This window comes from Gadus chalcogrammus, chromosome 13 (assembly GCF_026213295.1).
Source record: "Gadus chalcogrammus isolate NIFS_2021 chromosome 13, NIFS_Gcha_1.0, whole genome shotgun sequence".
Taxonomy (NCBI): Eukaryota; Metazoa; Chordata; class Actinopteri; order Gadiformes; family Gadidae; genus Gadus; species Gadus chalcogrammus.
Window position 1 is genome coordinate 17,488,933 of NC_079424.1, and position 10,860 is coordinate 17,499,792.

The following is a 10,860-nucleotide window of genomic DNA, read 5'->3' on the forward strand; positions in this document are numbered from 1 at the left end:
GGGTTGGGTCAGTGTCTATCTTAGAACCTTGCTTCCTAACCTTGTTCTCAAAAATCTCCTTTAAGTGGACATTTATTAGAATTAGCCATTTTATCCCGATCACCCTTGAAACAGACAGGAATCTGGTGGTGCCACACCTAGTTTCCCAACTCGTCATTTGACATCACTTCTGACCTCATACATTTATTTATGGTAACCGATATTTTTATATAGCACACGTGCGTACTCTGTTCAGATGGGGAGGTGCAAAGTGTCCCTGTACGATGGCATCTCTGTTTGGAGTGAAAAGTCTTAGCCTTGCTATTGAAATCCTGTCAGAAATTGCCCCTCTGGTCTAGCACAAGGGAATATCACTCCTAAATTGATTAAAGTTTTCCACCTTAAAAAAAGCTCATTGACATTGGAAAAATAATCTTAGATTGGGATGAGAGCATATTGCCCATAGGGCATCAGCAGGGGTATTGCAAGGTTAATATGAGGAGAGCAACAGAAGCTGAATAAAAGGTGATAACCAAAAAACTGCCATTCAGTAACCAAGTCAGGGCCAGTTGTTTTATTTGTTACTCCACAATCATAAAAGTATGAGAGCAGTTAAATGTAATGGTAAAGAGCTGGTATATGTAACTCCAATGAATGTGCAAGAACACTCAATCTAAAATTGGCAAAGCATGAATACAACAAACAAAGACTAATAATAAATAAGAATATACACAACAAAACAGAAAATATAATTAGTGTGACCTTATATATAAGAAACAATATATTGTTGCTTGTGCACATCAGTTGTATCAATAACTTTCTAGCCCTATATTTTGACCTGTTTCTAATCATATTTCAGCCAGACAAAGGCTGAAATAACAAACATATACCCCAATATCACATTGTTGAATGTACTGCAAGGCAGCATGGTTAGTCAAAAGTCTTTACTTTTCTGAAATCTCCTTGACATTTTAGTTTCCCCTCCTAATATAGGCTACCAAGCTAAATCATTCTAATTTATTTTAATGGCTCTGGAAGATATTACTGCGAATTACGCTATTGGTCCAAATATTCTACTGTTCAAAACAAAAAACAAACAAGGAAACATGGTAAAGCAAGAGATGGATGCAATGCATTTAAATCCAACCCAAATATGCATGTTGCTGTACTTTTTGGGTCACATTGGTCCACATTTTCTGGAGCAAGGCATAAAAGTGATGCTCCTATTCCCATTGTACTCTGCTATGCAAGCCTGCAGAGATTCGGAAAGCCAAGGCGGGCGGTGGGGGGGGGGGGGGGGGGGATTGCGCTGGTCTGGAGTGGAAGGGACAGAAGGAGTCCAAATAGGAGGAGAGCAAAGAGTCAAAGGCTTCTTCGGTGGACATTGTATTGTTCTCGAGATGGTAGTGAAGACCGGACAGTTGAGGTGAAAGTAGAGAGAGAGAGAGAAGGAGACATCAGTTTAGTACAGAGGAGGGAAAGGGAGGACTTCCCTTCCCTTGCCTCTCACCCCCAGGTCTGGCGCAAGTGCTTATCACTCCAGTAGAGACGACTCAGCCTTAATTCTCAGCCATCAAACAAGTTCATTGACTTTTGGACTTAAAATCAAATATTGGGACTTCAGCAGGAGCTATCATAAGGGTAGACACTGCCTATTATGAGGTACTGTTTGCAAAGCAACAGCCAATGAATAAAAGGCAATACAAAAGACGAAAGGACTAATAAAAAAAATAATAGTAAAAAAATATCTATATATTGAAATACTGTGAACTAGTATGTGAAACTACGTGTTTGTTTATTGTGTACATCTGTTGTAAATGTCTCTTTTTACATTTATTTACCCCCAACCGTCTGTGACTCTCAAGTCCTATATTTTCAACTGTTTCCATCAGACAAAGGCTGGTTGTCTAAGCTAGATAACACATTTTACAAAACATGAAAATGTTAAATAAATGAAAATGATTAGTCAAAAGTCTTTACCTTTCTGAAATCTCTTCTAGATCATTTAGTTTCCCCTTTCCTGAATCCACACTACAGAGTTAAAATATTCTTATTAATTCTACTGGCTTTGGAGGGCTGATAATAATTACACTACTGGTTATTAAAGATCTCATCGCATGAAAATTTCACTTTCTGAGGTTTTCTAACATTAATATGCATTTGGGGTAAATTCGTCTGGGGAAAGCTCAATGTGCGACTGGCTCGTAGTGGCTGTAATTCTGCACCACGGCTGAATTTCGGGAACGTCTTGAAATACTGTGTTTGGGGCCCACTAATATCTATATTAAAGCATCCATAAAGTAGCATGCCATGGGACCTTTAAGCATAGGTAGGTAGGCTACGGATTAATACAAAAACAAACAAATAAACATGGTAAAGAATGGGACCTTTATGCAATGCACTCAAATCCAACCCAAAGTTGCATGCTGCTCTACTTTTTGGGCCAGGGGGTTGGTCCACATTTTTTTGAGCAAGGCACAAAAGTGTGTTTGTTGCTCCTACTAGGCAGGGTCCTGTCTACACATTGGACTGAGTCAGTGTTAGGAGGACATTCAGTCATGCCTGAGGTGCAGGGTGGTGTTCTGCTGCTGCTGTTGGGCCTTCTGTACCTCGGGACACTTTGGCCGGTCCAGGGAGCCCTGCTGGTCTCTCGCTACGATGCTACGACGAAGGTGAACTTACTCATATTGTCTTTTCATATTATTATATTATGTGTCCATTTGAAAATGACATCAATGTCCAAAGCTCCGTTTGCCCTGCTTCGTTGGTTCATTGGTTTTTACTGTAATTTACTCTTCTGCTACCTGTTTAGTTAAGTAATGTTTCTTTCGTTGTTCTGCTACCTGCATGTAGTTTAGTTGTAGTTATTCTGCCTCGTTTCATTCCTGATTTGTATGAGGACATGCTTCTCCAAAGGCCATTCTGGGTCACCTTTCCCTTTTTGATATTTATTCTCTTGGTATGTTATGTCAACATAGCATAATATGTTTATCATTTGACAACATTTCAGGAGACAAGAGGTGCCATCAGGTCCATTCAGGTATTTTCAGCTATTTCCATTTTTCCTTTTTTTCTACGCGCCGTGATTGTTTTAGATCACCCAGAAGCCTGGACCTGCAGGCTAAAAATATTAACTTTTTCTTTTTTGTTACAGAAAAGAAGTGTAGACGATGCAAAGGTAAGGGAAGACTTTTGGGATACATTTTGATATTTATGACGATTAGAGATCCACTTTTTGTTGTTGTTTTGTTGTTGTTTTGCATTTCAAGTGCTAAAGGCATGCCTAGGAGTCTCATTTGTTACCAATGTATGTATTTTGTTGCCTACTCTGTTCAGATGGTGGAGGTGCTCAGTGTCACGGTACACTGTACGGTGGCTTCTCGGTTCGCTCACACAGTCATGACCTCCAGTGCTTTGAACAAAGCCAACTCCTCCCAGGAAATATTCTTCGAGGTGGACCTGCCCAAGACGGCCTTCATCACCAACTTCAGCATGTGAGTCTTCCACCAGACCTCACCCTTTAAAACAGTGAAAGCTTTTCGCCTCCTAACAAAAAGCACATGAGATCTTCTTTAAACCAGCCAGTCAATAGACATTAAACCTGTTTCAACATTCAGTCGGTTGTTGGCAAACTGTTCAATTCATCAATATACCTCACCATCTTCCAGTCCCGCCTCAAGACTCATCTCTTCTCCTCTGCCTACCCCTAGATCACTCACTATCCCTAGCCCCATCAACTTTTCTTTTCTTGTTTATCTATTTTTGTGCCCCTATGTAAAGCGCTTTGAGTACGTGAAAAGCGCTATATAAATTGAATCTATTATTATTATTATATAAAGCTTCTTATTGCACATTCTTTGGATCCAATGTGCAACACTTACAACACAACTCTTGCTGGATTCCTTTGTTTGGAAGAGGCTCAAGTAAAAGATACGATTCCATCGACACATTGTAACAGCAATAAAAGCTTTTTCTAAATCCTTTTTTCACGTTTCAACTGCCCCTTCTGTTCACAGGGAGATTGAGGGTCAGATCTATGTTGGGGTTGTGAATGAAAAGGAGAAAGCCAAGAAACAGTATGAGAAGGCTGTTTCAAGTGGACGGACAGCAGGACTGGTCAAGTAGGTGGAGATTGAACAGGCATTTACCTCGAATCATGTCACTTTGTGTTTAAAGAAACTATTCACATCTTTTCCTGTTTCATGTGGAAACTAAAGTGATTTAACTGTTTGATATCACTCATTTGGGCTAATTGGCATGATGTTACAGAGCTTCTGGAAGGAAAATGGAGAAGTTCTCTGTGTCTGTCAACATTGCAGCCAAGAGCAATGTGACCTTCATCCTGACCTATGAGGAGCTTCTTCAGAGGAAATTTGGCAAGTATGAGATCCTGACCCGAATAAACCCTAAACAGCTGGTCGAGAACTTTCAGGTGAATCCAAGTTCACAATCCCCTAAATTTCGTGGGCTCAGTAAATGTACATATTTACACCAAATATATTTGTTTGTGTGTGTGTGTGTGTGTGTGTGTGTGTGTGTGTGTGTGTGTGTGTGTGTGTGTGTGTGTGTGTGTGTGTGTGTGTGTGTGTGCAGATTGTGGCTGATATCTATGAGCCCCAGGGCATTGCCTTTGTGGATGCCCATGCAACCTTCCTCTCCAATGAACTTCTCCCCCTGGTGGAGAAAACGGTCACAGACAACAAGGTTCAGTTTGATATCTATCAGCAGGAAGTGAATTAAATGGCAGACTACATTTTGTGGTCATTTGAAGTTGAAGCCCATACATCCCTCTTTCAGGCACACATCTCCTTCTCGCCCACGCTGGATCAGCAGAGGAAGTGTCCAGAGTGTGATGGGTCTCTGATCAATGGGGATTTCATCATCAAGTATGACGTGAAACGAGCGTCAAGCCTAGGAGACATTCAGGTCTGCTGTCAACAAATATATGAAACACAATGCTGACTTTAGTGGAGCAACATAGACCAGTTTAAACTGATCAATTCCACTTTTGTATTGCTACCTCCAGATCGTGAACGGATACTTTGTGCATTTCTTTGCTCCTCCGGATCTTCCTCGCATCCCAAAGAATGTGGTGTTTGTCATCGACAGGAGTGGGTCAATGTTCGACACCAAGATGAAACAGGTACAGTGTTTGTGTGTGTGTGTGTGTGTGTGTGTGTGTGTGTGTGTGTGTGTGTGTGTGTGTGTGTGTGTGTGTGTGTGTGTGTGTGTGTGTGTGTGGGGCATGGACAGTGATGTAGAAAAAATAACATACATTTTATTGCATTCACATACTAACTACCAGCCTTCTTGTATTCTTGCCTCCAAAGACCCGCGTGGCAATGGAATCAATTCTCTCAGACGTCCATCCAGAGGACTACTTTGGTATCATCTTATTTGATGGCTCAATTGATCTCTGGAAAGAATCCCTTACCAAAGCAACAGAGGAAAACGTGGATGAAGCCATTCAATTTGTCCGGCAAATATCTTCTAGGGGAAGTAGGTTAGCTTCTACTTGGCTAGATATCAAACTTATCCTACCAAACAACTAACGCTACCAAAGATTAATGTGAATGTACTCATGTTTCAGGCACTAACATCAATGATTCCGTAATGAAGGCCATCCACATGCTGCAAGATGACAGAAGGAACAAGAAGCTCCCAGAGAGAAGTGTGGACATGATCATTTTACTAACCGATGGAATGCCAAATGCGGGTGGGTGTACAGAGATATCAAAATACATTTGTGATGATAGTTTTGACGTGATATGTCATATGTCTCATATGTGGTCTCTCTTCATGGATATGCTTGCATCCTGTTCCATCATATTGGGTCATGATTTAGCTGTCTTCATTAATGTCTTTGTGATTGTGTAGGTGAAAGCAACCTTCACAGGATCCAGCAGAACGTGTGTGAAGCCATCGGTGGTAATATGACTCTGTTCTGCCTGGGCTTTGGGGATGATGTGGATTACTCCTTCCTGGATGTGATGGCCAAACAGAACAATGGCGTGGCCCGCAGGATCTACGAAGCCTCCGACGCTACCCTTCAGCTGCAGGTGAGGTTACGCTAATCAGGGGCGTTGTTAGGATTTGAGGACATTCAGGGCTTCGCCCGGACCTCTGGAGGGGGGTCGGGGGGACTCTGGACGTTAATGCCTTTATTTTGTAGTCTTTGTAATTGTGTACTCTGGCACTTTATTCAAAGTACACTCAATGTGTGCGTCAAACACTTGTTTACTTTCCAGATAAATTTTGAATTGTGATTGAATAAATTTAAGTATATTTTTTAGTAATATTGAGTTTAAGCAGAATAAATCAGAATATATCATGTATTGACATTCTACTGTCATGGGTAGATGTGTGGGAGCGTCTTGGACTAGGTGGAAATCACTCAGGAGCCGACGAGAAGCATGAAAAAATATGGTATCTTTTATTTTCCCAATTTAAAGGCCCTTAAGGCAATACAAATAAACTAAACAAACTGAATGGGCTTGAGAGTCACAAAAATATCAATTCGAACTTCAGCATACTGGACCTATAAACAAGTCACTTTGAGAGCAATAATCAGACATACGTCCTTCCATCATCAGCTCTCCCGAACCACTGACGAGCGTCAGCCTATATAGGCCTCTCCCTCTCCTACTAACTGGCGCATACCAATATGCACGTGAGACAGGGGTGTTACAAGTTCAATTACCTATACAGCTTTAAGCAGCTACAATTCTCCCCTCTATAAGCTAGAACATAAGCACGGTAAACCGTGTACTATTGCTAGATTATGGCGTAGCCAACATATACAAAAACTGCAAAAAACATGACTACAAAAACTCGGGGACACTTCCGGTTTACCCGGAAGTTATGACGTCAATTTAAAGTAGACGCGGCACACATTCCCTAATACAAAGTCTAGACGAGACGCTGGCAAGACGAACATTTATGCTGTGTTAACATGAAACTTTTAAACTAAATAAACAAACCTGGAATTTGACAACGACTTACTTGTTTGAGTGGTTATTGCAACAGAACAGGTGACGTTAATGGTAAATGGTATTAAACAGAATAACAATAAAAAATATCCCAATTGAGATCCTGGGCTAATCAAAAAACCATCAGGGCTTTAGCCTAGGAGGATGCCCCTGGCCTAACAACAGCTATGATGCCTAGAGGTGTCTTTGTTTAACCAATGAGGTAGCGTATTTCTGGGTCAATAACCTCTTTCTACTCTCTCAGTCCGGACAATCATTTCACACAGCCCGTTTCCACGAATGTGACCGCTGGATATGTGTATGAATGTGTTGCAGGGTTTCTACGATGAGGTGGCTAGCCCGCTGTTGTCAGCAGTGGACCTGCGTTACCCTGACAACGCGGTGGATTCCTTAACCCCTCATCACTTCAGTCAGTTGTTCAATGGCTCAGAGATCGTGGTGGCCGGGCGGCTGTCTGAAAACGACATGGACAACTTCCTGGTGGAAGTGTTTGCCAATGGGGTGGGTGAAGGACAGGTGATACAGTATCTTGGGGCATAAGAGGGGCACAGTTCAGTTTGGTTTGAGCTCTTTTGGCTTTCTGCTCCACGTAGTTCGAGCAGGACTTCCAGGTGCAGGGCGAGGCTAGTGTCACCGACTGGGACGTGATCTATCCAGAGAAAGATTACATCTTTGGGGACTTCACTGAGCGCCTGTGGGCCTACCTCACCATCCAACAACTATTGGAGACCAGGTTTGAGCAGATGGAAGCCGGTTATGGTTGGAATGGATTTCCAAAACCTCATTGCTCTGGGTATACATTCTAAACCTAGGTTGCATGTGGACTGTGAATTCTTTGTGTTGTTTCCATTAACTAGTAAGAGTGGGCCAGCAGAGAAGAAGAGCAACGCCACGGCCAAAGCCCTGGAGATGTCCCTGAAGTACAGCTTCGTCACGCCCCTCACCTCCATGGTGGTCACCAAGCCAGAGACCGAGGATGGTCCCAGCGGGCCCCTCATAGCAGACAAGCTGACTGAGGGTAGGACAGCTGGAGAGGCAGGAAGGAGGACTCAACTGAGTTGTACACCAACATACTGACGTTGTGTCGTTATTGAGGTCCTACATGTATCTCTGTTGAATTATTCCCGCTTATTTCCACAGAACAACGGCAGCAGGCTGACAAACAGGGTATGATTTGTACCGGGTTTGTATTTGAATTCCCCTATAGTAGCTCTGAGAGTGCAGGCCTTGGAGATCCATTGCTTCTCACTGTGTATTTGTTGTTGATCATTAGGTATAGGTGCAAGTTATCAGCACTCAGCCCCTCGATCTGGAGGCTACAGTACTGCTGTTGCTCATCATCCTACATACTTTGGTACGTATTCTATATTCATAAAATATGGCCATTGATCATTGCTTGTGGTCTTGGCTTGAAATGTAGTGGGACAGGTAATTCTCCAGAATGACTTTATTTGACCAAACCAAGTCCATATATGTATATCTTCCTTTGCGTATTATTGTTGCTTCCACCTTGTCATTATACTTTTTGTTCAGTGGATGGAGATCCTCATTTCATGATCGAACTGCCAGAGAGAGAGGACGCTCTGTGCTTCAACATCAATGACTCACCTGGAACCATCTTTAACCTGGTCAAAGACCCCTCCATAGGTGAGCCTGCTTCAGTCCACACGGCACACGTGTCGTTCATAAAATGGGATTTCAACCTCTTGGCCATTTTAATGATTACTGAAAGAAATCTATTATCTTATCAGTATCCTCTAGGAAGTAGATCATTTAATCACATGTTGCTTCTTCAGGACTTTTGGTCAATGGTCAGACCATTGGGGATAAGATGGTTGCCCCTGATGGTAAAGTCAACACCTACTTTGGCCGCCTTGGTGTTGTCCATCACACCCTGGGGGTGAGGCTGGAGGTGACCACTGAGTACATCACTCTGTCCCAGGATGGACAAAAGGTCAAGCTGCTGTGGTCAGATCAAGCTTCCCTAAAAGGACCCAGGTAGAAACACCTAGAAACCGACGGATGTTTATGACAATGTAACGGCTTGACCTCCTCTCTTTGCTTTTTTACTTTGTCTTCCTACCAAGTCATTCTGATTCCACCATCCACTCCATCTCCACTTTCTCTCCTAACCCCAGTGTGGATCTGCTTTTGACCAAGGACCGGAGCGTCAAGGTGACTTTAAGAGATTCTGTAAAGTTTGTGATCCTGCTCCACAAAGTGTGGAAGATGCACCCCTACCACCAGGACTACCTGGGATTCTACACTCTGGACAGCCACCTTCTCTCTCCATCCGTCCATGGTCTGCTAGGTAATGGAACAACAGGGAATCATAGCAGGAAATAGTGTCCCAGACAGGTGGTGTTTATCGATAGTACTTTGCTAATGAAACTAAGAACATGTAGAACTAAAAATTATTGAAACTGTTTTAATTGTAAGTAAAGAATAGCAGAAAGTTTTCTGCTTATTGGTCTCTTATCTTTGTCCAATTTTATGCAGTCAGATGGGTAAACTGATCTATTCAGCATCCATCTAGCTAGACACTTCCACCAGTGATGTCAGAGGGCAAGGCAGATTTGGAAACAGCTTTTAATGGATTAACACACTCACACCTGGACATTTTAACTAAAGTCAGATAAAGTCTGACTTTAAGGGAATCAATACAAAGTCTTTTCAATGCTGGTAAATTCTGCAGGTCAGTTCTACCATGGGATTGAGTTTGAAGTTGGAGATCTACGTCCAGGAGAGGTTCCTGAGAAACCAGACGCCACCATGTATGTCAAAGGACATCAGCTCAATGTGACCAGGTACACCTGCTACCTTACATCTGTGTCACAGAACAGTGAACATCTAGATCGGAAATTTGGAGAAATATATTTGATCAAACTTTGGATACACCTTTTGACCTCTGTTGTCTCTTGGTCTCTAGAGGTTGGCAACGGGACTTCAGGAAGGATTTGAAGAAAGGAGAAAATGTGCCATGCTGGTTCATCCACAGTAATGGGACAGGGCTCATTGATGGCAGTGCTGAAGATTACATCGTGTCAGGCCTCTTTAACACTGTTTGACAAGTAAAAGACAAGGTCACCCATACTGGAGCAGCTACCAACCTGCAGCGATTTTAACCCCACACCATGTCAGTGTCGTAATATTAATTTGTCAAAGAATGAGACCCTTGATGGGAATTCCAATGCTATCAAATTTCGATAAAGTATTAACAAGTTCTACAATAAATATTCTATCAAATCAAGCATCTAAGCATCTTGAGATCCTTTGAGGGTTTTGAATGAGAAGACAGACACCCATCAGATTCCATTTTCTAGGGCTGCAAAGATTTGTCAGTGAATAGAGGATCAAATCAATCTTTAGTTAGTAATCTGTTTAATGTACAGGTCAATACAAATTCATGGTTATTGGATCATTATAAAAGGAATGGTCTTTGTAGCTGCATTGGTTTAATAAACGGCCACGCTTCATACTGATGACTTTTTGAATGTTTATTTTCTCTTAAACTCTCTGAAAACTGTAAACTTTAATAAACAGAAAAAACACCGTGACAACGTTAGCGCCTTAAACCTAATACAGAGTCCATCTTCTTCTGAAAACCCATGAGTCCGTGACTGGTTTTATATATCTGATGGCGCTTTTCCCATAATTCCCTGGGATAGGACCCCATATTTAAACAAACTCTTAACACAAAAAGGGGAAGTAGTAGCAATGACACAATATCTCTTTTTAACAGTACAACTTAAATAATTTTTAACCAAAGAATAAAATCATGAATTAAACAAATAATAAAATCATGAATTAAACAAATACTGTAAATAGGCCTACATATTTAAATCTCTGTAAAGTCCAGACTGTCTCTGAGACAGTTACAGTCTTGCTTTTT

The 10,860-nt window shown here is 41.8% G+C and overlaps 1 protein-coding gene across 1 annotated transcript; it reads left to right on the plus strand.

Annotated features, from left to right (window-relative positions):
- The first annotated feature begins 2,489 nt into the window (after window positions 1-2,489).
- itih3a.1 (inter-alpha-trypsin inhibitor heavy chain 3a, tandem duplicate 1) lies at window positions 2,490-10,172 on the plus strand. The gene is made up of 22 exons (XM_056605973.1): window positions 2,490-2,651; window positions 2,990-3,019; window positions 3,134-3,157; window positions 3,316-3,473; window positions 3,996-4,100; window positions 4,249-4,411; window positions 4,573-4,683; window positions 4,777-4,905; window positions 5,006-5,122; window positions 5,310-5,478; window positions 5,570-5,695; window positions 5,857-6,038; window positions 7,284-7,469; window positions 7,562-7,701; window positions 7,826-7,986; window positions 8,109-8,135; window positions 8,242-8,322; window positions 8,502-8,615; window positions 8,765-8,966; window positions 9,107-9,279; window positions 9,664-9,775; window positions 9,898-10,172. Exons 1-22 carry the CDS (start codon window positions 2,538-2,540, stop codon window positions 10,034-10,036), a joined length of 2,763 nt encoding a protein of 920 aa, XP_056461948.1. The 5' UTR covers window positions 2,490-2,537; the 3' UTR covers window positions 10,037-10,172.
- The last annotated feature ends 688 nt before the right edge of the window (window positions 10,173-10,860 follow it).

What these genes read in the sequence shown, in the direction of transcription:
- itih3a.1 (XM_056605973.1), top strand. Translation starts at nt 2,538, where the DNA reads ATGCCTGAGGTGCAGGGTGGTGTTCTGCTGCTGCTGTTGGGCCTTCTG. An exon ending in CAAGCCTAGGAGACATTCAG is followed by an intron (nt 4,906 to 5,005) that starts GTCTGCTGTCAA and finishes TGCTACCTCCAG; the next exon opens with ATCGTGAACGGATACTTTGT. An exon ending in GCAAATATCTTCTAGGGGAA is followed by an intron (nt 5,479 to 5,569) that starts GTAGGTTAGCTT and finishes CTCATGTTTCAG; the next exon opens with GCACTAACATCAATGATTCC.